General features: G+C 53.4%; 1 protein-coding gene across 2 annotated transcripts in view; it reads right to left on the reverse strand.

Moving 5' to 3' along the window:
• Positions 1 to 27,018, reverse strand: part of RASGEF1A (RasGEF domain family member 1A) — a 178,343-nt gene that overhangs the window by 16,607 nt on the left and 134,718 nt on the right. The window contains exon 1 of one of the 2 annotated variants that reach the window (XM_082673590.1): positions 21,121 to 21,207. The exons of the other annotated variant lie outside the window; for it this stretch is intronic. Coding sequence (XP_082529716.1) covers positions 21,121 to 21,138 — 18 coding nt within the window. The 5' untranslated portion in view covers positions 21,139 to 21,207. Of the gene's footprint in view, positions 1 to 21,120; positions 21,208 to 27,018 lie in introns of those variants that run through there. 2 annotated transcript variants of the gene reach the window in all.

Raw genomic sequence — 27,018 nt, forward strand, 5'->3', positions numbered from 1 at the left:
CCAAATGCTACAACTGAAGATCCCACATGCAGGACTTCCCTGGTGGCGCAGTGGTTAAGAATCCACCTGCCAATGCAGGGGACATGGGTTCGAGCCCTGGTCCAGGAAGATCCCACATGCCACGGAGCAACTAAGCCCGTGTGCCACAACTACTGAGCCTGTGCTCTAGAGCCCATGAGCCACAAATACTGAGCCTGTGTGCCACAACTACTGAAGCCCATGCGCCTAGAGCCCGTGCTCCACAACTAGAGAGGCCACCACAATGAGAAGCCCACGTACCGCAACGAAGAGTAGCCCCTGCTTGCTGGAACTAGAGAAAGCCCGTGTGCAGCAACGAAGACCCAACACAGCCAAATAAATAATTAATTTTTTAAAAAAAGATCCCACATGCCACAACTAAAGATCCCACATGCCACAACTAAAAAATCCCACATGCCACAACTAAAGATCCCACATGCTGCAACTAAAGATCCTACATGCAGCATTGAAGATCCTACATGCCACAACTAAGACCTGGTGCAGCCAAATAAATAAATGAACGTTAGAAAAAGAAAAAAGAAATGAGAACAGTCTCAGAGACCTCTGGGACAACATTAAACACACCAACATTTGCATTAGATGGATCCCAGAAGAAGAAGAGAAAGAGAAAGGGCCTGAGGAGATTGCAAACAGATTTCAAATAGAAATCTCTTCTATTTGAAGAGATTATACCCTAAAACTTCTCTAACACGGGAAAGGAAAGAAGTCACCCAAGCCCAGGGGGTGCAGAGAGTCCCATCCAGGATACAACCAAAGAGGAGGCCGAAACACATATTAATCAAACTGACAAAAATTAAATACAAAGAAAAAATATTAAAAGCAACAAGGGAAAAGCAACAAACAACATACAAGGGAATCCCCATAAGGTTATCAGTTGATTTTTCAGCAGAAACTCTGCAGGACAGAAGGGAATGGCACGATATATTTAAAGTGATGAAAGGGGAAAAACCTACAACCAAGAATACTCTATCCAGGAGGGCTCTCATTCAGATGCGACAGAAAAATAGAAAGCTTTACAGACAAGCAAAATTTAAGAGAATTCGGTGCCACCAAACAGCTTTACAACAAATGCTAAAGGAAGTTCTCTAGGCAGGAAATGCAAACCAAAAAACTACAATAGATACACACACAAAAAAGAAAAAGCAACCAAACACAGCACTAAAGATAGTCATCAAATCACAAGAGAGAAGAAAAAAAGAGAAAGGGAAGAAAAAAGACCTACAAAAACAAATCCAAAACAAGAAAATGGCAATAGGAACATACATATCGATAATCACCTTAAATGTAAATGGATTAAACGCTCCAATCAAAAAACACTAGGTGAATAGATACAAAAACAAGACCCATATATATGCTGTCTACAAGAGACCCACTTCAGACCTAGGGACACATACAGACCGAAGGTGAGGGGATGGATAAAGATATTCCATGCAACTGGAAATCAAAAGAAAACTGGAGTATAAATACAATTATCAGACAAAATAGACTTTAAAATAAAGACTGTTACAAGAGACAAGGAAGGACACTACACAATGATCAAAGGATCAATCCAAGAAGAAGATATAAGTTGTAAATATATATGCACCCAACATAGGAGCACCTCAATACATAAGGCAAATGCTAACAGCCATAAAAGGGGAAATCAACAGTAACACAGTAATAGTGGGGGACGTTCACACCCCACTTACACCAATGGACAGATCATCCAAACAGAAAATAATAAGGAAATATAAGCCTTAAATGACATATTAGACCAGACGGATTGAATCGATATTTATAGGGCATTCCATCCAAAAGCAGCAGAATAAACTTTCTTCTCAAGTGCACATGGAACATCCTCCAGGATAGATTACATCTTGGGCCACAAATCAAACCTTGGTAAATCTAAGAAAACTGAAATCATATCAAGTATGATATGACCACAACACTATGAGATTAGAAATAAATTACAGGGAAAAAACAAACACATGGAGGCTAAACAATATGTTACTGAACAACCAATGGATCACTGAAGAAATCAAAGAGGAAATCAAATAATACCTAGAGACAAATGACAACAAAAACACAATGATCCAAAAGCTATGGGACACGCCAAAAGCAGTTCTAACAGGGAAGTTTATAGCAATACAATCTTACCTCAGGAAACAAGAAAATTCTCAAATAAACAACCTAACCTTACACCTAAAGCAACTAGAGAAAGAAGAACAAGCAAAACCCAAAGTTAGTAGAAGGAAAGAAATCATAAAGATCAGAGCAGAAATAAATGAATAGAGATGAAGAAAACAACGGAAAATATCAATGAAACTAAAAGCTGGTTCTGTGAAAAGATAAACAAATGGATAAACCTTTAGCCAGACTCATCAAGAAAAGAAGGGAGAGGGCTCAAATCAATAAAATTAGAAAAGAAAAAGAGAAGTTACAACGGACACAACAGAAATACAAAGGATCAAAAGAGACTACTATGAGCAACTCTATGCCAATAAAATGGACAACCTAGAAAATATGGACAAATTTTTAGAAAGGTACAACCTTCCAAGACCGAACCAGGAAGAAATAGAAAATATGAACAGACCAATCTCAAGTACTAAAATTGAAAAAGTGATTTAAAAACTTACATCAAACAAAGTCCAGGACCAGATGGCTTCACAGGTGAATTCTATCAAACATTTACAGAAGAGTTAATACCTATCCTTCTGAAACTCTTCCAAAAAACTGCAGAGGAAGGAACACTCCCATGCTCCTTCTAGGAGGCTACTATCACCCTGATACCAAAACCAGACAAAGATAGCACAAGAAAAGAAAATTACAGGCCAATGTCACTGATGAACACAGAAGCAAAAATCCTCAACAAAATACTAGCAAACAGAATCCAACAACACATTAAAAGGATCATACACTATGATCAAGTGGGATTTATCCCAGGGATGCAAGAATTCTTCAATATATGCAAATCAATCAATGTGATACACCATATTAACAAATTGAAGGATAAAAACCATCTGATCATCTCAATAGATGCAGAGAAAGCTTTTGACAAAACTCAACCCCCATTTATCATAAAAGCTCTCCAGAAAGTGTATATAGAGGGAACCTACCTCAACATAATAAAGGCCATATATGACAAACCCACAGCTAACATCATTCTCAACAGTGAAAAACTGAAAGCATCTCCTCTAAGATCAGGAAAAAAAAAACAAGGATGTCCACTCCCACCACTTTTATTCAACATAGTTTTGGAAGTTCTAGCCATGGCAATCAGAGAAGAAAAAGAAATAAAAGGAATCCAAATTGGAAAAGAAGTAAAACTGTCACTGTTTGCAGATGACATGATACTATACATAGAAAATCCTAAAGACGCTACCAGAAAACTACTAGAGCTCATCAATGAATTTGGTAAAGTTGCAGGATGCAAAATTGATACACAGAAATCTCTTGCATTCCTATACACTAACAATGAAAGATCAGAAAGAGATATTAAGGAAACAATCCTATTTACCATGACATCAAAAAGAATAAAATATCTAGGAATAAACCTACCTAAGGAGGCAAAAGACCTGTACTCAGAAAACTATAAGACGCTCATGAAAGAAATCAAAGATGACAAACAGATGGAGAGATATATACCACGTTCTTGGATTGGAAGAATCAATATTGTGAAAATGACTATACTACCCAAAACAATTTACAGATGCAATACAATCCCTATCAAATTACCAATGGCATTTTTCACAGAATTAGAACAAAAAATTTCACAATTTGTATGGAAACACAAAAGACCCTGAATAGCCAAAGCAATCCTGAGAAAGAAAAACGGAGCTGGACGAATTAGGCTCCCTGACTTCCAACTATAGTACAAAGCTACAGTAATCAAAACAGAAATAAAGATCAATGGAACAGGATAGAAAGTCCAGAGATAAACCCACACACCTATGGTCAACTAATCTATGACAAAGGAGGCAAAAATATACAATGGAGAAAAGACAGTCTCTTCAGTAAGTGGTGCTGGGAGAACTGGACAGTACATGTAAACAAATGAAATTATAACATTCTCTAACACAAAACACAAAAACAATCTCAAAATGGATTAAACACCTAAATGTAAGACTCTCTGACATAAATCGCAGCAAGATCTTTTTGGATCCACCTCCTAGAGTAATGAAAATAAAAACAAAAATAAATAAATGGGACCTAATTAAACTTAAAAGCCTTTGCACAGCAAAGGAAACCATAGACAAAATGAAAAGACAAACCACAGAACAGGAGAAAATATCTGCAAACAAAGCAACCAACAAGGGATTAATCTCCAAAGTATACAAACAGCTCATGCAGCTCAATATCGAACAACCCAATCAAAAAATGGGTGGAAGATCTAAATAGACATTTCTCCAAAGAAGACATACAGATGGCCAAAAAGCACATGAAAAGATGCTCAATATCAGTAATTATTAGAGAAATAGAGATCAAAACAACAATGAAGTATCACTTCTCACTGGTCAGAATAGCCATCATCAAAAAATCTACAAACAATAAATGCTTGATAGGGTGTGAAGAAAAGGGAACCCTCCTGCACTGTTGGTGCGAATGTAAATTGGTACAGCCCTATGGAGAACAGTATGGAGATTCCTTAAAAAACTAAATGTAGAATTACCATATGATCTAGCAATCTCACTCCTGGGCATATATCTGGAGAAAACCATAATTCAGAAAGATACATGTACCCCAATGTTCATTGCAGCACTACTTACAAGAGCCAAGACATGGAAGCAACCTAAATGTCCATCAACAGAGGAGTGGATAAAGAAGATATGGTACATATACACAATGGAATATTACTCAGCCATAGAAAAGAACAAAATAATGCCATTTGCAGCAACATGGATGGACCTAGAGATTGGCATACTGAGTGAAGTCAGCCAGAGAAAGACAAATATATTGCTAACATGTGGAATCTTAAAAAATGGTACAAATGAACTTACTTACAAAACAGAAATCGAGTCACAGATGTAGAAAACAAACTTATGGTTATCGGTGGGGGATGGGGGAGGGATAAACTGGGAGACGGATTGACACATACAGACTGCTATATATAAAATAGATAACTGGGCTTCCCTGGTGGCGCAGTGGTTGAGAGTCTGCCTGCCGATGCAGGGGACACGGGTTCGTGCCCCGGTCCAGGAAGATCCCACATGCCACGGAGCGGCTGGGCCCGTGAGCCATGGCCGCTGAGCCTGCGCGTCCGGAGCCTGTGCTCCGCAATGGGAGAGGCCACAACAGTGAGAGGCCCGCGTACCGCAAAAAAAAAAAAAAAAAAAAAAAAGATAACTAATAAGGACCTACTGTATGGCACGGGGAACTCTACTCACTACCCTGTAATGACCTATATAGGGAAAGAATCTAAAAAAGAGTAGATATATGTATAACTGATTCACTTTGCTGTATACCTGAAACTAACACAACATGGTAAATCAACTATACTCCAATAAAAATTGTTTTAAAAAATGAAATACAGGAGCTAAGACTCTTAAGTACTTCACGTGCCAGCAGTGACAGTAATGCTAGAGCTGAATCATCTCATTAATCCTCACAATAACCCCACGAGAGACACCGTTACTCTCTGCACGCTGCAGATGACAAGGCACAGAGATGCCAAGCAACTGCCCCAGGTCACAAAGCAGATAATCAGAGGAAGGGGATGCAATGAGGGCTTCAGAGCTTCCACTGACAAGTTTTACGATAAACCTTCAGTGGGTGACGATGATGAAGGCTTGGAGACGTTGGAAGAAGACACAGAAGAAAGTTCAAGATCGCGGAGATGGCAGCAGGGCCAGGATGGAAGCAAAGGCGGTCAGGCAGGCCTGAGTTTGACCCTGGCTCAGCTACTTGTGGCTTTATCAGGATCCTCAACCTCTTGGAGCCATAATTTCCTCATCTGTAAAATGGGCACAGGGAGCACTACTTCAGAGGTTTGCTGGGAGGAATGAATGCGCTCACTTGGGTAAAGCACTGCACACTAGACATGGTAGCACCTCCCCACTGAGGTGCTGACTCCCACAGGTGTGCCTGCTCAGAGCCCCGCACAGGCCATTCCAGACACACAGGCCCCCAAGGTTCCTAGGGAGCCAGAGCCTGCGGGGACGCCCTAAAGCAAATGCAGTGCATCAGCATCACCAGGAACCTGTCGGCAGCGCCAGCGAACCTTCCCCCGAGTCAGAACTCAGCCTGCTCTGGAGTTTCAGATCCTCTCCTATATAGAGCTTCGCTGCTCCTCCTGGGGCCCAACCAGCAGTGCCATCACCTGTCGATCACTGAAATGCAGGACCTCGAGTCCGAGCCCAGGCCTGCTGGGTCACGTCCTCACCTTCCCTGGACGTGCTTATCCCTTGGAGAGTTTCATCCTCCAGGTGACGAGAGCAGCTTCACCTAGGTCAGTGCCTCTGGCTGTGGCTGCACAACAGAATCACCTGGGGAGTTTAAAAATCCACTGTGCCCAGCTCCCACTGCCACAATTCTAACTGGCTGGGGGTACAGCTTGGGCACTGGCGTTTTCCACGGCTTTCCAGGTGAAAATGGGAGCAGGGAGCACAGGGAGCCTCTCTCCTGCCTTGGCTGCTCCTGGCTGCAACCAGACCCACTTTGAGGCTGCAGACTCAGACATCGGTGGACAGCTCTGGAAGCCTCCAGAAGCCAGCCCGAGGGAGGGGGAAGATGGGGCTGGGGTGAGCCCGAGGATGGAGCCCCCAAGGACCCGCACCTCTGCCCCAAGTCAGCTGGCGCTGGTATGGACAAGGCAGAAGCCCTTTAGGGGGCAGTGGGGGACGGACTTGCACCCACCCTGCCTCCTCTGATTCCTTACAGCTGTGCCTCTGTTCCCACAGGAGGAAGGCCAGCACCTTCTAATTATAGATGCAGACGACTCACAGCCGGGCGGGTGAAAGCGATTCACCGGCTCCTAGAAGCCAGGCCCTGCCAGGTTTCCACCTTTCCCACCTCACGCGCAGGCCCCGGTGGGCGTGAGGGCATCCCAGGCGCAGGGGGGAAAGGAGCGCTCCTGCCAGCTCGGGAGAGAGCTGGCTCTGAATTCAGTGTCAGCGCTTGCCCGTCTCTTCCCTGGGTTTACTTGGCTCTCTGGGGGCACCATGGAGGAAGAGGGTCCTCCCTGCATGTGGGGCCAGGGTCCCCATGGCCAAGCCTCAAAGGGTGCCGGGGTGCCAGGCGAGAAGGCTACAGCCACTGCCCCTGCACAGGCAGAGTGGCACGGTGGCGGTCAGGGGGTGGGCAGGGAAGACTGGCCGGGCAAAGGCTGAGCCTGAGGAACCCTTTGCTGCCTGTCTGGATGAGCCGCCACCAGCGGTGTCCAGCGGGCTGGCCGTGGGTCAGGTGGGCCAGGTGGGCGAAGCAAGGAGGCGTACGAGTTTCTTGTGTCTGCACTGTTGCCCTCTCCCTCTTGCCGCCCCTCCCGGGGCTCCCGCCACCACTCTGCCTGACACAGGCTGGCCCGGCACCCCTAGGCTCGGCCGAGGCACTCCATCCGACCAGCTCCTGCTGCCGCCCCGAGCGTGATACGGCTGCAGCTACCCCTACACCACGGCCCAGCCCAGCCCCCCGCCTCCTGAAACTCCATTCCTTCAGCGCTCCCTGTCTGCACCCTCACCCGTGACCCTCACGTGCACACCTGCCGAGTCCTTTCCTGTGGTTTCAGGCCTGCGTCTCGGACCTGGCGACAGAGTCCAGGCTGGAGTCAGGAGACACTGTCTCGACGACGATGGGGAAGCCTCTGAGCTGCTCTGAGCCTCCATTTGCTCCGCTGTAAAGTGGGCGTAGAGGTTCTTGCCCCTCCTCCCTCGCAGGGTTGCGATGAGGGTTCGATGAGAAAACATGCCCCTGGGAGCAAGAGCAGTGCTGTTCTGTGCCTCCTGCCTCTGTGCCTTGCCTCGATGGAACCCTAGTGGCCCAGCACGGGCTGCCGCCGCTTCCGACCCACGGCCTCTGACCTAGGGCCTCACAGCCATCCGCAGGCCACCGGCCTCCCGCGCGGGCTGTGGGCTCTGCTCAGGTGCGAGACCCTGTGGCTCCACCCCAGCCCGTGCGTGCGTGCGTGCGTGCGTGCGCGTGCGTACAACCCAGGCGTCCGGGGGTGGGGGTGGGGGAGGTCGGGTAACACCCTGGGGCAAACTCGGATTAATGAGGCAAAAAAGCTTCCCATCCCCACTATCTACTTGCTCTCCCTCCCTCCCGCATCCCTGGGACCAGCTCTCCCGTAAAGTGGTGGCACGTTAGCTTTGCCTCCATCTCTAGGGGAGGCTGGGCTCAGAGAAGGGCAGCCATTCTTCTTGCTTCCACAGCCCCGCCCATGTCGAGATGAGGCACAGCTGAAGGCTCCCAAGTGCCCCGAGGGCCTGAGCTTAGGCGCCCACACACCCAGTCCCCGGCCCAGGCCTTCTCCAGCTGTTGGTTTGGGGCAAGTTACTCCATCCCTATGAGCCCCAGCTGTTTGTCAAACAAGACACTGGTCCCCAGACTTCCCGGCCTGGGTGTGGGGATACAGGAGGGGAGAAGGCAAGGAGGGTGGCTTCAGCCCAGAACAAGTGCTCACACACCCGGCGTGTTGTATTTCCGAAAGTAATCAGCGTCCTCTGGGTTCCGCTCAGCCCGGCCAAGGCCTGCATGAACATGGGATTCCTTCCTGCGGGTACAGCCCGGAGCTCTGCGTCCACACAACTCAGGCTGGAGGCCCCGTTGAGGCACTCGGTGAAAACTTTTAGCTTCTGAGTACGTGCAGCTGCCCTGCACACAGAGCGCCCACAGCGCACACAGACACACAGACACATGCGCACACCTTCTAAGGAACACACCGCTCCAAAGCATCAAGGACATGGAAGCTGCTGGACTGAGGGCCCAGGAGGAGAGGGAAGCACAGTGGGGAAGTAAGAGGAGATCTTAGGCAGCCCCACTGCTGTGAGAGATGCCGGCAAAGATGGGAAGAGGGTTTTTAGGAACTTGCCACAGAAGATTATGAATGAAATTCCCTTCTGCAGCCTCTTCAAGAGACTCGGCCACACCACACAGCTTGTGGGATCTTAGTTCCCCATCAGGGATCGAACCCGCACCCCCGGAAGTGGAAGCGCGGAGTCTTAACCACTGGACCGCCAGGGAAGTCCCTCTTCAAGAGACTTTGGCTAGAGATCTGGGTGCCACTCACTGCTGCAGTGCTTTCTAATGTGGCCCTAGCGAAGGGGAGCCTGCAGGCAGCAAAATCGGGAGGAGAGTATCTGTTCCTGGCTGCACGCGTGCAAAAGCCGGACACCCGCCAGGAGGGGCGGCCACACACACAGGCATGTGTGTACGGCTTTTGTGACCTGGGGCACAGTCCTTCCGCTCACAAACTCCAGCTGTGCCCAAGACGGCCTTCAGAGACCCTGCACTCCACTCTCATCACCCAGGAGCCCCCTGGACCCCTGGGAGCCGCAGCTGTGACAGTGGCCCAGATGGTGCTGAGCCAGGGCTGCTGGACTCACTACGACAGCCAGAGCCCACCGTGTGCACCGGATGCATCCATGGCTACACCGTCATGTATCTTCATGTCCTCCACTCACACACTCGTCCAGGCCTGGGTACAGGCCTTTCCCAAGTGCTTTTCCTGCTTCCTGTACTGAGAGGCTCAACAAGCCCTGGGGAGGCCTGACACTGCCCAATGGTCTCGTAAAAGGTTCCCACAGCGGAGGCTGTCACAAACAATTTACTTAAACGTACTTGGGTAAGGAATGCACGTGACACTGACTCGAGACAAACATCCAATTACTGCAGCATCTGTGTGCAGGGTTGTCCGTGCTCACAACTGTCCGGGGCAGCGCTGCACAGCTTCCTGGAGATGTTCCCATGCCCGGGGGCTGCTCCTGCCTCATCTCTTGCCTCCTGGCCCTTGAGGGGGAAGGTCCCTGCCCAGAAGCAGGGCCCGGGGTCCTCCGGTTCAATGCCCCAGCTCTGGGCAGGAAGGTGGGCTGGGAGGGGACGGCAGGAAGGGACTTGGGGCTACAGGTGGGGCAGGGACCTCATCCTTCATGAGCCACTTGGGAGGGACCCCACCCGTGGGCTCTCTGGGCTCCGCAGGCCCCCTGGCCTCTGATGCCCAGCTACCTGCTCCCAACACCACCTCTGCCCTCGGGGCACATCCTGTGAAAGGGGTGGCAGTGCTCAACGAGCATTCAATGCGCCCCCCCAGGGCAGCCTCAGACACAGCCAGCTCAGCCCCAGCTGAGAATGGGGACAGCAGCCCAGGGAGGGGACAGCCTGCTACACAGCTGGACGGGAGCAGTGTCAGGCCCCCCACTCAACTCTGAAAGGGAGGAGCTGTCTGGGGCAGGTTTCCAGGGCACAGTCAGAATTCAGGATCCCTTCCAATCTTGGAGTCTGCAATTCTGGAAATTTCTAAGAAATGGAGAAGCTTTCTTTGACTAACCTTTGGTACTTTCAACGTTTATCATCAGGAGTTGGGAGCCCAGCCATGTGCTGGGCTTTACATATCTCATCTCAACGCAATCCCTCCAACCCACAGGGGGCGGTGGGGAGATGCCCATTTCTTAGATGAGGATGCCAAGTGCCCACGACTTGCACTAGGCTGCTTAGGCAGGCAGTGGTGAGTAGGTCTGTCCAGGCCTGCCTGCCCCACTGCCCTGCTCCTTCTGGGGACTGTCATTTCTCCTCATCATTGTGCTTGGCCGGGGTATAACCTTCCGAGCAACAGATGAAGGCTGAGGCCCTCGCCCAGGGCACATGGATAAGTGCCCATTCCCACGGCACTCTGCATATGATTTCAGGGATTGACGGGCTCCCAGAAGCTCATCCATGGATGGCAAGTTAAGCATCCCAGCTTCCTGGAAAACTGGGACAAAAATGGCCCTGAGGGCCCATCTTGCATGAGCCCCCAGGGATCTGCTGGGAGGTGGAGGAGGGGCACGAGTCAGCCCCCTGCCTCTGCCAGGCTTTGCAAGTGGTGCTTCTTTGGGAGGCAGCACATGGACTTCTATTTTTTAACCCACTCAACAAAATGGAGACTATTTTTAGCTCAGCAAGCTGCAGGGCATCACAATTAGCAACTGAAAATTACACATCTTGCCAGTCTCCCCTCTGTTGGCTGGAGGAGAGAGAGAGAAAGTGCTCCTGGGGGGAGCTGGGTGCCAGCCCTGGCCCACACCCTGGTGGGCCACTTAACCAGGAGGGCAGCCTTTGGCCGAGATTTCAGAATGAGTGCATTCAGGGGGCTGTCTCTGGTTTCATCCCAGTTCCAGAAAAATCCAGAGCTGGTGGGAGCCAGGCAGGAGCCCCATCAGCTCTCAGAGGCCACAGTTAGGGAGAGACCCATGCTGGCTGCTTGAACCAGGGCCAGTAACACTGGAACTCAGCTCGGCTGGGGACCTCGGGCAGCTGAGGCCAGGCCTCCTGCCCCGTCTGCACAATGGACCCAACCACCCTTCTAGGGCTAACTGTCTGGTTCTCTGATGTCATTTGCACTGGGGTGGGGTAGGAGGTGGGGTGTTCCACAGAGCCCTTACTCTTCGACCGACAGACTAACCAATCATTCATTCATTCATTCACAAATGGCACCAAGGACCTGCCTACACACTGGAGATCTGCCAGTGAAGGAAACGGTCTCTGTCCCCACTGAGACCCCCGGCGCAGGCTGTGGCTGTCAGGCGTGATGACCACACGGATGAGAATGTGATATTAGGGGTTAGAAGGAGAGCAGTGCTCTGGAAGAGGAGAAGAGGGTCGGGAGAGCAGCTGCCAGCCCGAACCCAGACACTCCTAAGGCAGAGCGCTCCCTCCTGGGGGCCCTTCTTCCCCTCCCCAAACCCCAGCTTTCAGAGCTTCCTAACTTTGAGCTGAAATGTGTGTCTCCTAAGCTCCAGAAGCCCTGGTCCTATCTGCTGGGACCACACGCTGAAGATCTGGCTGCACACGGGCTGGGCGGAGGCCCGGCCACCCCATGAGCTGGGACCCAGAGCCCTCTCTGTAAAATGGCTACGGCAGCAACTTCACAGGCAGCAGTGAGCACGGCCGGAGGCCACCATGCTCCAGACATGCTTAGTACCTGCTGGTTTCGGTGGAGTCAGAACTGCAGGACGCTGACAGGCACTTGGGATACCTGTCCTCCAGGTTACCCACCGCCTTCCTAGACACAGTTATGGCAGCTGGTACTGCCCCTCTCCTGATCCCGCCTCTGAGGCCCTCTCCGCAGCCTGGGCAGCCACGGGGCCCTGGTGCGGCCAGGAAGAAAGTGGGGAGAAGCTGACTCCTCTGTCCAGGCACACAGATCCACTGGCCCAGCTGCACTGCCCTGTCCTGGCAGGTGGCGCTCAGAACTGGCTCTGGGGACTTCCCTGGCATCCCAGTGGTTAGGACTCTGCTTTCACTGCCGAGGGCGCAGGTTCGATCCCTGGCTGGGGAACTAAGATCCCGCAAGCCTTGCAGCGCGGCCAAAAGTTTTCTAAAAAATTTTTTTAAATAGAAGAACTGGCTCTGCCTTAGAGGTGGCTGCTCTGCCTGGGGTGGGGAGTGGGAGGGGTGACATGCCCTCTTTAGTCCTCACCCCTGTACTCCTGTGGCCTTGCCAGCAGGGAAGAAGTCCTCCTGAGGGCACGGCCGGCCCCATCCTTGCAGGCGGGGCCGCGGGAGCACCCTGCAGCTCCCATCCTCCCAGCCTGATGGGCCTCGGGGGCAGGAGGGCGAGGGGTGACGTTTTTCACATAAACCAAGCTTCAAGAAACCGTACGCGCAAGTGCCGGGAGGAAGAGCCACATTTACCTTCGTGTACCCTTGGGGCCACCAGGGCAGGCCCGGCCCCGGTGGAGGGCTGCAGGCCGGGCTCCAGCCAGGAGGTGGCTGGCATGGGAGCCAGAGCCACGCAGCACTTCGGCGCCTTCTCCACAAAGGCCCGGCCTCCAAGAGACGCTGAACAATTAAAGCTTTGTGACAGATGCATGATTCATTTTTTTTTCCTTCTGAATTCCCTCCTATTACCAAATCCTATTTGAATTGACTACAGGAATCTTGCCATCTCCTCCTCACACTCCTAAATACAGATTCTGCCGCGTTGGGGTTTTCTCCGCCTTCTGTTCTGCCTTTCTGTCCAGTCAGCTTCTTCTGGTGGCTGCTCAAGGGACAAAATGTCATTGTCCACCAATAACCATCCCATTATTGAGCCTTGAGAGGCCCGAGGAGGAGCAGGTAGGATTTCAGAGAATCCCTGCCTTCTCCCCACAGGGTGGGCTGCTGGCAAGCCGGCCTCCCACTCAGGGCCCTCAGGGCAGGGCAAGGGTGCCCGGGGCCTCCCCTTCCGCCCACCCACCCCACCCCCACCCCCACCCCAGCCTCAGATTCCACAGGGGTCACCCTGCGCTCCTGCACACGGCCAGGTGATGCTCAGACTCCGTGTGGAAACTGACATAACCTGGGGAGGCACTCCTGTCATTTCTGGGGGTTCCAGCAAGGTGCCACGGAGGAGGGCGGGCTGGAAGGCAGGGCGCAGACCCCCACCTCAACTGGAACTGCACCTCTGGGATCCCCTTCCTGTATGGGGCATCCACTTAAGGCTGCTGCTCATAAGTGTGCTAAGCAGAATCTGGGGCAGCCAGAGCTCCCCCCCCGACCAGAACCCCAGGTTCCAGGCGGCAGCATCTGACCCAGGCTCCCGCTGCTCCGGCCACAGGAGCCAGGCAGGACCCCAAGGAGCGGCAGGGCGTGGCTGTGAACGAGCAGGATAACAGGGGACTGCGTCAGAGCTCAGGGTCCTTCGGAGGCAGGGAGGCTGGGCCCCTAGGGAGGGAGGGGGCGGGGTCCGAGCCACGCTCAAGCCTTTCCAGGAGTGAGTAGCAGCCTCTACTCCACCTGCCAGGCTGCGTCGGGGGGTGCCAGGTACAGAAAAAAGAACATATAGTCCTTTTATTTTTAAATGACATCTAATTAGGCTGAGCAACGATTTCCCTTTGTGTTTAAAAACAAATAAAAATCAATTTCCTTCGCTTGAATTGTCATCCTCCTGGCAGACACCCGGAGTGGCAGCCCTGGGATCCCGCTGCACTGCAGGAGCTGGAGACTTCTGTACGCTAACCTGCTGGTGGAGGGCAGCAGGCGCCCAGCTCCCTGCTGGGCCTGGACAGAAACAGGACCAGGACGTGCATCTTGACCCTCCAGCAGAAACACCTCCCGCTCCCTGCGCACGTTCTCTGTACACAAGCAGCTTTCCTGCCACATGCCCTATGTCCCCTGGCCCTGGCGGCTGGTAACCAGGTGTCTAGCCCAGCCCCCAGGAATACCAGCTGCACAGCTGCCTGCATCCCTCCCCAGGGCAGTGCACTTCCCCGCACACCGCCCTGCACACACTGCTGGCAAGGCAGCTGTCACCCCATTTTCCAGACAAGGAACAAAGCCCCAAGGGTTTAAGTCATCAGCCTTAGGCCTTACAGCTCCAAAGTAGGAGAGCTGGGATTTGAACCCTGGTGTGTAACCGCCACAATCTGATAGGAAACCCAGGACCATCAGCGCAGGCTCAGGAGAAGGAAGGGCAGGTGCGAGGCGAAGGCAGGTGGAGCCGGCCAGGGTCCCCGCGAGATGGGCAAGGCCTGGCCCAGAAGGAGCCACCTGCTGGCACTGTGCAAGGTGAGGCCAGTGAGCGCAGCATTGTGGGGAGCAGGGCAGGGTCCAAGGGCCAGCTGTGCACGTGCCCGCACGGGGCCCCTTGCTGGACAGCCCGATCCAAACCCTCCCTGAAACAGCTCAGCAGCCTCACTGCCAATAAGTGACACTCACAGGGGGTTTCCACCTACTGGGCTGCCCTACACATCCCCACAGGGCCCTCCAAGGCATTATTGACCATTGTCCAGATGAGGTGCCGCCCAGGAGGTGAAGGACAGCCTGAGGCCACACTGTCTGGCAAGGCAGAGCCAGGAACAGCCCACGGCTCCTGCCTGCAGGCTGGTTCTTTCTGCCAAGAGTTGAAAGTGCAAGGCAAACTGCCAAGAACACGCCTGCCCCGCTGTGCCCAGGAAATGGGGCCGGTGCCCAAGCACAGAGCAGGGAGCTCCTCTTCGTGGACCAGAGACAGGCAGGATGACAACTAGAACTTTCTACAATTCCTGACACGTGGTTCAGACCCAAAGAGACGAGTGGTAGAAAGGAATGAAAATACTGCAGGGCATTCTCGCAAGACGTGGGAATGGAAACATCCAGAGAAAAATGCATGAAATCCCATGGCCTAAAGAGCACGGCACATTCTCCTACCCAAGAGTACTCATCCACGTTGTTCATACATCATATCACCAATGAAACCCTGAGGGAGTACCCAAACAGAAATGTACAGGGGACAGAACGATGTGTCTAGATATTAATAAACACAGCTGGATATTAATAAACAAACGATGAACCCCAAAAAGTCACCCACTTGATTAAAAAACTTCCTTAAATCATGTTTGTGTTCAAGTAGCAATCAAAACTCCAATTACAGACACATCAGAAAAATAACCCTTGTAAGAAATCTCCTCATGAAATTCGACATGGCCAAAGCTGTACTCAGAGAAAAATTCATGGACTTCAATATATTTTAAATGAACAGGAGGAAATGAAAACAAACTAAGCACTTGATTTAAAGAGCTTCTCAACAAAACAGACATACAGCAAAGCAAACTAGAGGAAGGAATTACTAAAAGATAAATTAGTGGATTGAAGGAAAGAAAGACAGTAGAACTGGCTGATTACATTCAAGAGCTGATTTTCTTTGGGAAACAAATTAAAAAGATAAACCTCTGGCAATTCTAATCAACAAAAGGATGGAAGAAAGGAAGGAAGCTGGCAGACAGAGAAAGAGGGAGGGAAGGATCGAGACTGGGAGGGAGGAAAGGAATGAAGAGAGGGAGAAATGCAAAAACAGAGGAATGAGAAAGAGACTCTAACCACAGATGTGGAGAAGAAACTTTAAACGAATAGATGATGTAAATCTGTGCTAAAAGATCTGAAAGAATTTTGAACTAGGATATTACCTAGAAAATATGAATAACCGAGATAGACTAGAAATGTTTAGAACGCAAAGAAGACCAATAACCAGAGTACAAATTAAGTAAGCTGACAGCCAGCTAAACCTCAGAGAATATAAAAGCAAGCCCCGGCTGAGCCCGTTTCCAAAATGAATGACTTCAACCCTTGAAGAGTAAGATAATTTTATATGATAGTTAAACTATTTCAACTACACAATTCATATTGAAAACCTTTCCTATTCATTTTATGAAGCTAACATAACCCTGATTTATAAATGTGACAAATATCTCCCCTAATAGAAAAGTAGGTATAAATTCTTACCTATGAAGATAGAGGAAAAATACCCCAAGCAACATATCGGCAGAATGAACCCAGCAGCATTTCCAAGCACAATCGAGCCTGACCCAGTGGGATTTATTCCAGAAACAGGATGATTTAGCTCAGAAAAGCTAATAAGTCAACACATTAATAGGTCCAAGGAGGAAAGGAATTTGATGATTCTGCTATATACAGGAAAGCCTCACATGATATCCATTCTTGGTGTACACTCTCGGCAATTAATGTAGGAATGAAATGTACTTCATGATGAAGATGATGTATTTGAAATTTAGGGCCAATTTCAGACTTAACAGTAAAACATTAGAGGCCTCCTCATTAACATGAAGATCAAGCCAAGGACAACTGCTAGGATGTGGGGACGTATGTATATGTGTAGCTGATTCAATTTGTTGTAAAGCAGAAACTAACACACCATTGTAAAGCCATTATACTCCAATAAAGATGTTAAAAAATAAAAAATAAATAAAAAAATAAAGTTGCTTTGTACCTTTCAGAAAACACACTAAGATAAGAAAATGTTAACAAGATACATTAGAAATGAATTAAATTCATTCCTGGGTTTTCCAGGGAGCCCAACTGAAAAATCTGTTCAAAATACTGAGAGTTTAATTACCAATTACCTAACATACATTTTTTAAAGATCGCTGTCTTACCTATCAACCTCGCCTGGAGACAGGTATTCCCATCCCCAAAGACATCCTGACTCAGTCCGTGTGGAGTGCGTGCTTTCACCCCAGCGGCAGAAGGGAGGAGGGTGTGTGTGAGCCAGTGCCTGCCTGCGTGCGTGCGTGCGTGCGTGCGCGCCCTGGGGCCTCCCAGCTCTGCAGGTCTCCCAGCCTCTGGGCAGGGACGTGTTGCTCCCAGTGGGCCTGCCCTGCCACCCAGGTCAGCCACCCAGCCCACAGTCCCCTTACTGGCCACACACCCCTGACACCGCAGCATTCTGCCCTCTGGGCTGGGCACCTCTAGGGGCCTGCCACCCCTCTTCTAAGGAGGTTGCACGGGGCTCTGGTGCGCGCAGGGTGGCCAGGCTCTGGGGTCGGCCAGCCCCAGAATGAATGTCGCCTCTTCCTGCTCTGCTCATGGCGCTGCCTTATACCTCAGAGCCTCAGCTTCCTCTTGTGTCACTGGAACAGCCACCTCGTGAGGGTTAAAGGAGACGCGAGCGCTGGCTCCAAGTCCTCTGACTCACACTCGCCACAGGGGGCGGCTCGTGCGGCAGCGACACTGACCTTTGGGAAATGCCGTGGGCTTGGCCCCAGCCAGGCAGGCTGGTGTGAGCGGGACAGTGAGGGTGGGGTTCTTCCACTGGAGGCTGAGACACAGGGCAGTGGGTTTGCCAGAGAAACCCCACCGGCTGGCCAGCGACCATGAGGCCACAGGGCCAGAACGCTTGGGGGCTGCAGGGCTCCAGGGGGTGAGAAGCAAAGAACCACGATGGAGGTCCCTGGCTGCTTTCCTCTGGAGACCCCGGGGCCACTGTCCACATGATCGATCACCCAGGGCCCTCCAATCTGTCTGCCTCTGGGCTCCCCTTGTCCTGGAACCCACAGGACTCCAGCCAGCCCAGAACCTGGCATAGTGGACATCCTGGGCAGGGGGCCAGCTGTGACCCCTGACACCCTGGCTGAACTCAGGCAAGCCGCAGCACCTGTGGGCCTCAGCTTCCCCACGTGTAACACATGGAAGCAGAACTAGGCAGTCTCCGTGGGCCATTCCAGCCCTCGTGTCTGTTTCTCCCTTCCCTCACTTATTCAGTCAACAAGCATCCCTGAGGTCCTACTGATCTGTGCTGCACACTTGGAAATGGAAGAACCAATGGAGCTCAGTGTGTGCCACTAGGGGTAGAAGTAACACCGCAGTGCAGTATGAGAGACTCGGGATTAGAGGTCTGTGCTGGCTGGGTGTTGAGGGGGCACAAGGGTGGAGGGACTATCTCTGTAGGGAGAAGTCAAGGAGGGCATCCTGGAGGAGGTGATTTGGAGGTGGGCTTCCAAGGATGAGCAGGGGGTTTCCAGTGGGTTAGGAGAAGGAAGAGCAGAGAGATAAAACAGGTCTCCTGGCTGACCTGTTTTTATCAGGATTGTTTGTCAGGACTGTGACACCACAGTCCTGACAGACCAGCCCTCTTCTGGTCACTCAACAGCAGCTCCCCAGAGAGTGAGGGCCAAGGAGCCCAGCGCTGTGGAGGGTGCAGGCAGCTTCCACAGGTACCTCAGCTCCATCTCTCAAGTCAAACCCTACCCATCCCAAAGCCAGTGTGTGACTCCCCACCCCCAAGCAGCTCTCCCAGATGGCCTAGCTCGCAAAGCCCCTGCACCACTGTGGTCCCTGTGCTTGGTGGGTACGTGACCTATAGGTGGTACTGTCCCCAGTGCTCCTGAACCTCGACGGGGACGGCAGCCAGGTCAACACAAGATGCTGTGGCCCCCCACCTCACCTTGCCTCCCCCGGTGGAGCTCACACGAAGCTCCTCCAACCCCAGCAGCAGGCAGGCCCAGCAAGATGAGGGCGTGGTGCCTGGACCAGGCTGTCCTGAGCCAGCAGGTACAGGTGTAGGCGGCGTGGCCAGGAGGCAGCAAGGGCTTGCAGGATGGAGCAAGCTGGGGCTCCAAATTAGCACCTCAGGCCAGACCCTCACCTAACTCCATACACCCAGCCAGTGCCAGGAGACATCGCCCCGAGGTGTCAACCTGTCCCACCTCCTCCCCAACCCCCCGCCCCCCGCTCCACCTGCATCCTTTCCCGCCTCTCCTTCCTGGAGTCGGCTGTCTCCTCTCCATCTCTACACCACAGCTCCACCGTCAGCAAGGCCACCTGCTTTACCTTCAGAGTAAATCGGTCCTTCTCTCCTCCTCTGCTGCCACCTCCCTGGCCTGAGCCCCTGGGCCCCTGCGCTACGCTCGCCAGCTCTGCTTCTGACACCGGCCTCCAGTCTGGTCCTCTTCGAAGCCTTGCCTGACCTCTTCCTGCTGTGCTCCTCTGCTCCCACTGCCACGTATCTCCCTCCCTCTCCTCCAGCAGGTCCTCAGGCTGAGGCCTCCCCTGACTGCCCCACCCAAGACACAACAGCTGCCCCACACTGGTGGTCAGTGCACTGGGCACCAAACGTGTCGGACCCCTGCTCGCCAGGCTGAGCAGAATTGTCATTACTGGTCCTAGCGAGACTGAGTGGGGCCCTGTGACTCATCTGGCTCAAGAGCAGCGAGTAGAAGTGACGTGTGGCACTCTGAACTGGGGCACTGAAAGGTTAGTGCAAGGGCCTCTCTCCCCCTCTGCCATGGGACCTGTCAGCCCAGGTCCTTGAGTGAGGAAGGCTTGGAGCAGGGCCCCGCCAAACCATGAAAAACTCGCCGATAAGTGAAAATTACAAGGTGTTGTTATAAGCTCCTGGCTTTGGGGGTTGTTTGGTTACCGCTGATAACCTAAATTACCCTGCCCTTGATATGCACCCTTGATATGTTCTATTCCTCTTTCCTGTCTTACTTTTTCTCTTTAGCACTTATCATCATGTAACATTCCATATTCCATTTCTTGATTGTGCTTTTCTTCTTCCCTGTCTCTCTTGCTAAAAGGTGAGCCATGAGGACAGGAACTGTGGTGTCTCTGGTTCCCTGCTGAATCCATGGTGCCTGCACACAGCAGGTGCTCAATAAATGTGCACTGAATAAGTGAAAGAATGAAAGACTAAATGAGTCCTGCTTCTTGGGCACAGCCAGGCCCAGTCAGCCCAGCTGCGGCCCCCTTCTGAGCCCCACCTGCACTGAGCCTGAGGTCTACACCGGTCAGCTCCAGGCTGAGGGCTTAGAACGGCGGCACCTGAATCACATTGCCTGATTGCCTCAAAGGAAGGGTTTGAGCCATGGAAATGCAACACTGCCTCATGCTCTGGATTAATTCCAGGACAGGTTCTCAGTCTCCCTTCCTGTAGAAAGGAAGCTGCCCCTCACCTTGGGGTCCACACCCCTGGAAGCCCCAGGCTGGGCCTCACTCTCCTTAAATACACAGGTGTCTGTGGGCCCACACAGGCACAGTCCTGCCTGCCCTGCCTCTCCCTCTCTCTCACACACACTCCATATATAAACATGCCCACATTTTCACATACTCTCACTCTCGCCCACACATCACACATACACACCTCCCACGTGCCCACCTCATCACAGACCTCCTCTCCCGGCACCTCCTCCAAGGCAAACAGGTGGTTCTGTGTTCAAGTCCAGAAAAGGATCCACTGTCGTCTTGGCGCTTATAAGCCTGCCTGTGCCAGTCCCAGGGCAGCCACCCTCCTGCCGACCCTGTCACTGGGGCTACTGTCTCCTGCCTCTCCGGCCCTGTCCACCCCACATGGGTCCCTACCAGGTGTGCAGGTGCCACGCGGCCACAGACTATCACCGGCGTCCGCAGGCCGTGCCAGGTAGCAGCCTGGGCTGCCCATCCGTTCTGAGCCCTGGGCGCAGCCCACCTGACAGCTGGTGTCCCAGTGGGGACCCACAGAGAGAGTGGTTCCCAAGGGCAGGCTTCCTCCGGGCCTGGCCAAAGATGTTCTCAGGATGGCCACACTCCTTGTCCGGAGGTCAGGACTGCTTCCCGAGCTCGGCGGCGCAGGAACCCCTGACCCCGCAGTCCGACTGCAACCAAGGGGTTGCCCTGCGAGCTCGTCCACGTCACCGCCTCCGCGACCCGCCGCCCCGCACCTGCCACGCGCCGCAGCCCTACCTGGGGCTCCAGAAACATCCTGGCTGCCTGCTCCCAGCGCTGTCTCCCGGCGCCCCGGGCGTCCCGCGTGCGGCCGCTTCTCTCCCCGCGCGCCACTGCAGCTCCAACCCTCCGCCCCGCCCGCGGACTACCCCACGCCCGCCTCCTCCCGGGAGGCGGGGCCCGACCACGGCCGGGAAAGCTAGAATTCTGGATGGGGCGGAGGTGAGGGGCCAAGGGGTAGCGAGGGACGGGGTGGGGCCGAGCTACCTCGAGGCAGGGCCAGGGGCGGTCAGGGGCATCGTGGAGTTCGAGGGGGGCGTGGCGCAGGGGGCGGGGAAAGGACCGGAGGGGCGGGGCGCTGCTTGGAGAGCGGTGGCGAAGGTGCAGGGGTTGGGGCGCCGGGAGGGGCGCGGCGTGGGCAGGGCACACAGGCCTGGCGCTGGATTTGGGGGCGCTGGGAGTGCAGGCGGAGCGGGCCGTGGCGTCAGGACGGAGGCCATGGCAGGGTGTCGGTGCTGGGTGCGCCGGGTGGGCTTGCGAAGGGGGGCCGTGTGGGTCGGTGCTTAGCGCGCGGTAGGAGCGGTCGTCCTGGTGAGATCAGCTAACGGAGAGCCCCGTGCGCCCCCATATCCTCCCTCGAGCCTCTCTTCCCCCTTCCCGACCTCACCTCATCGTAGAGGTCCACTACAGAGCTACGGCAGGTGCTTGGCCAGCATCTGGCTTGAATGCCTCCCCTCACGGGGCTCTCACTCCACACAGCTCTGGCCTCGAGCGTCCCACAGAACTCTCTGTCCTTCCGTTTCCTTGAGTGAACACAGGGGACACGGCAGCTGCTTTTGTGGGAGGACTACTCTAAGACACAGCGTGGGTCGGACCTGGCACATGGCACAGCGAGGCGTCCTCCCGCCCCCAGGAGACCCGGCGCTCAGAAAGAATCCTGTCCGGTGACGGATATTCCCCTCCCCCGCGTTCCTGCGTTGCCCCCAACGCGGGCTCTGAGAATCTGAAAGGAAAAGGTGGACTGAGGGAAGAGCGCCCTCTCTGGGAGATCTAGAACCGGAGGGCCCAGAGGCTGAGTGGGGAGAGGGAGGGGGTGGGATCTGGAAGAGCTCAGGAACAAGCCCTGGGGCTGGGATGGGGAGAGGTGATGCTGTCAGTGTCCAGGCAAGTCCCAGGACGCCGGCCCCCAGCAACCCGTGAGACAGCCATCTCTCTTCCCAGCTACCCGTTCTCCTTTGCCTGTTCTCTCACCAGTAGCAAGATTGGCCCTGAGGCTGAGTCCTGCTGGACAGCTATTTCCGTCTTGAGGAACTAGGGGCTGTGCTGAGTCCATTCACCAGCCTCCTCCAAGAGAATGCAGGAGTTTGGAGACAGCCGTCCTTCTCTTGGAGGTCTGCCCCCACCCCACTTTCTCTACTAAGACTGGAACCCAGGTCTCACTGCTCCAGCACCTGCTCCTGTGGGCGGGCAGTCGGGAAGAGGGGGGCAACATTAGCAGAAATGGCCAGGGCTGCAGACTGCTGGCACATCAGCCCCCCAAGCTTCCACACTGTCCGTCTCCCCCTGCTGCTTCTGCATCTCATTTCAGGCCAGTCAGAGGATGCAAAGCTAACACTGGCCTCTGCAGGGGACTTGTGGAACCGGGACCAGCCTGGGGCCTTGGTCCTGAGCCCGCCTGGCCACTCTTCCCCTTCAGACAGCTCCACAGTGCCAAGAGGGGTGAGGGGTTTTGCCCTGAGGGAGCTTGCCAGGCACCTACCCCTGCTGTCCTCGGCCCTACCCCACAGCCCTGCAGGACATCTGGGCCCTCAGGCAGCCACAGTATTTCCTCAGGAAGTCCATGTGGGCAGTTAACACCCTCTGCACCCCGAGCAAGCCTTCCCCTCTGCTTCTCTAGATGTTATGGCCCAGAGGAGTTGGCTAGGCCGATATGCAGCACCACTGCACCTTTCTGTACATGCTCACTCACAAATTTCACAAGCATCCCTAAGAACCTTGATAAAGTAGATGCTTCCCCAGGATGAAGGAGCACCCTCTGCCAGTAGTCTCTGCAATGGGAATGTCCTCACAGACACAGGTGGTGCTCTCTCGCCTGTGCTCACAGGTGTGACCTCAGCATTCATGTGTGTACATGGACTACATCCGCATCCCAAGGCAGCAGGGAGATGGGCGTGCCAGGGCTGTCCCCTGCCAGGGTGCTCCCCTGCTTGAACCTGTGGGTGGGGCTGGGCGTAGAGAGCAAGGTGCTGCAGGGAGGACTTGTGGGGACCGGCACAGGAACACAATGACCTTGCCAGAGCTGGCTTCAGAAAGTGGAGAAGGAACCAGCTGTGGTGCGGCCAGCAGACATGTGCTGGGGGCTTCTGGAAAGATGAGGCAGCCCAGATGATGTGGGCTGGCCATGAGGCCAGGAACAGTGCATCCATCCCGTGACCACGAGAGGATGCTCTGAGCAAAGAGCAAGGAAGCCTGGTTCCAGAATGACAGTGACCCTGGACATCCTCCCAAGTACGGACACCTGGGACTGACGGGAAACTGGGACAGGAGGCTGGACTCACTGCTACAAGCTCCTAATCAGTGTCCTTGCTTCCACCTGTCCTGCCTCAACACAGCAGCTGGATTGGCCCTGTTAAAACCTGAGTCAGGTCCTGCCCTTCCTCTGCCCAGACCCTCAGTGAAATGAAAGCCAGGGTCCTAGTGGCCCTGCAGGCCCCATTGGCCTGCCCCCATTTGAAACCTCCCACCTTCCACTCACCTCTGCCCCCGCCGGCCCTGCATGTCTGCATGGCTCTCCCACTTGGGTCTTTACTGACATGTCACCTTCTCGGTGACATATTTACAGTGTTAACCTCCACTCCCACACTTCCTCTCCCACTGAACTTTCCTTCTCATGGCTACTTCAGTTGACATATTCTTTCTACTTCCTTATTTGTTAGTCTCCTCTAGGGAGAATTCGAGCTCCATGAGTGCAGGGCCTTTGTCTGTTTTGTTCACTGCTGTGCCCCAGTGACTGTGACATTTTGCATGTGGCGGCACTTGACACCTATCTGTTGAATGAATATGTGTGTATGTATGTCTGTGTATAACCGTGCAGATATAGATATAGGTGTATGTATCTAGTATAGGCCTCATATCCAGAATATATAAAGAACTCATAAAAATCCAAAAAGTCAGAAGACCCAACTTTTTAAAAATAGGCAAAAGACTTGAAGAGGTACTTTACCAGAAAGGATATCCCAAAGGCTGATACACATAAGAAAAAGCATTCATTAGTCATCAACGGAAGGAAAATTAACACCACAGTGTGATACTGCTGTACACCCACCAGGATGGCTAAAATGAAAAGGCAGAAATATCCAAGTGCTGGCAAGGATGTGGCACAACGGAAACTCCCAGCCGCTGGTGGTGGGAGCTGAACTGGTAAAGCCACGTGAGAAGATGAACCCATAGTGCCTACAAAAGTCGAGCATATACAGGGCCAGAAACTCCTCCCTGGGTGGAGACCCGCCAGAAATGCTTACATACTCACACCCAAAGACCCATCCATGAGTGTTTATAGCAGCACTCTTCACAATGGTTCTAAACTGGGAACCACCCAGCTGCCCTCCACAGCCAGGAGGTGTAGTCACTCAGGGAGCACCCCACAGCAATGAGAATGAACGAAGACAGACACACACAAGGAGCAGTCTCAACCATCATCACGGGGAGCAAAAGAGATCAGGCGCGAAAGAACATCTAATCAGCATCCTACGGGGCTGCTGGGGCTGCGGCTGGGTGCTGGTCACCCACGTGCTCACCCCGTGAAAAGTCACTGAGCTGCAATATTTATGACTCATGCACTTGGCTGTATGTACATTACACTTCAAAACAGTTTATGTTTTAAAAACAGAAATAACTTCCCAAGCAGAGCAGGCAAAGCTGTCTGAGCCCCAAGGCCCTTCCAAGTCTGCTGTGAGCCACAACTCAGAGAAGCCAAACTGGGGAAAGGAGCATTTTAAGGACACTAGTGGTCTCTGCCTCCCTCTCCTCATTCCCCTCAAGACCAAAGGCACCTCTGGTAAAAAAAAAAAAAAACACAAACAAAAAAAAAAGCCTGCTCCTTCCTTTAAAAAAGGTACAGCCTGCAAGGTTTAAGTTTTGGAAGATGGAAGGTGGCCTGATGTGGGGTGACCAACTTTGAAGAACAGAGGAAGCAGGAACCCAAGTGCCCACACAGGTGGTGCCCACGCCAGCATCACGACAAAGCCCCTGCAGAGGCTAAAACCTCAGAAGCTAGGGTTCCAGGGCAGCGGGGTGGGGGGCAGGCTGCCAGAAGACGCAGGTGAAAGTCTGATGGTATCTGCGGGACCACGCAGGGGTGAGCACCAAGGGCGAGGGAGCAGGTTACGTGCAGCCTCTCCTTCCTGCACGGACTCCCCTCCCCACGCTGCCCAGCTGGGGCCACCCTCCTCCATCCCCACCAGCCACTTATCACCCAGGGCAGCCATGCAGGCAGAGCTTCGGCTCCAGCTCTGAGTGCGATGGATGAGGTGGGCGCCTCTCTGAGTTATCATTTCCTGGTTATAAAGCAGGGTTCATGACACCCAACTCAGGATGGCTGGCAAAACATGAAGCCAAGTGAATCAAGCACTTGGTGAGCCCTAGAGGCTTCTCAGTTTCTAGTTCCGAGGGCCTGAGCTGTCCAGAGGCTCTACGCTTGCCCTGGGAAACAGCCTGGGCCGCCTGCACTCAGCAACTGTCCACTGAGAGGCCCTCTCCTGTTGCCTCCACGCCCCCGCAAGAGGGCTCAACAGGACCCGGCTGGGACATGGCGTGGCCTGAGGGCCAGTCAGCACTCTGGGTGGTCAGGGTCGCCCTGCGGCAATCACACCCATGCAAACCCGTGAGCTTCAGGGCACACGCATGGCCGACACCCTGGGGAAGGGCGAAATGCCAATTCTACTCAGCTGCTGACCCTGTCCCCGGGCGACCTGGAGCAGTTGGGCACAACGATGTCCACTGAGGAACACACACAGGTCTCTGCATTTCCCTAACCCTGTCTGATTAATACTCCCCTTTGGAGAATAATGTTGGAAGCAAACAAATCGTTACGGTTTTAGGTGCCACTGAAGCACAAGGTATGGAGGAGGGCAAATGGAGGGACAGCTGACCGTTCTGATGCCCCCCTCATATCACAGAGGTTACTGCTCTGCCTTAAGAAACAGCCCCCAGTAGGGCAGGGTCCTCCACGAGCCTCACCCCATAGCCTCTGCTTGTCCCCCACTGTAGGTAGAACTGCCCGCTCACCCCGGGTGTGTCACTTGCTGCATGCGTGTAACCGGGCGCGTAACTAACCGTGACTAACAGCACAGACTGCTTGGGACAGCGGCCACTTGCTGCACCCGGGCCCTGTCATCACTCTCCCGTCAACAAGCTGGGAAAGGAGCAGGTGGAGATGGGACTTCAGCTGGCCACAGGGCTGTGTGGTCCCTGCAGCACGGCCCTCTCCACTGTCCCAGCTCTCACGCCTCCCCCACCAGGCGCAGGGACCAGTGGGTGTGGTAGGGGTACCGCAGAGTCAGGTGGGCTGGGTGGGGACAGTTCCCCAGGGGCCTGGCCAGACCCAGAGGGTCCTGGGGGCTAGGGAAGGACCTGGGTGGCCCTGGCGAACAGGGCTGGGAGGATGCAGAGATCTGGTGCGCGGGGCAGGGGAGGGCCGTGCTCCCACAGAGGGCGCCAGGAGGTGCCGGACGTTAGAGAAGCAGCCCTTTGGAAGGGGGATTGGTCACATCAGGAGAGTAATCCCTCCCTGCTAGGTGCCACCTCCGCTTCCAGAGAAGGAGGAAACACAGGTGGGAGGAGGGTCTTCCCTCATGCAGGTGAGGTCCCTCAGTGGAGGGAGGGAGGGAAGTGGGGAGCCTGGGCACGAGCACGTCT

Source organism: Grampus griseus (assembly GCF_964374135.1).
Source record: "Grampus griseus genome assembly, chromosome: 16".
Classification (NCBI taxonomy): Eukaryota; Metazoa; Chordata; class Mammalia; order Artiodactyla; family Delphinidae; genus Grampus; species Grampus griseus.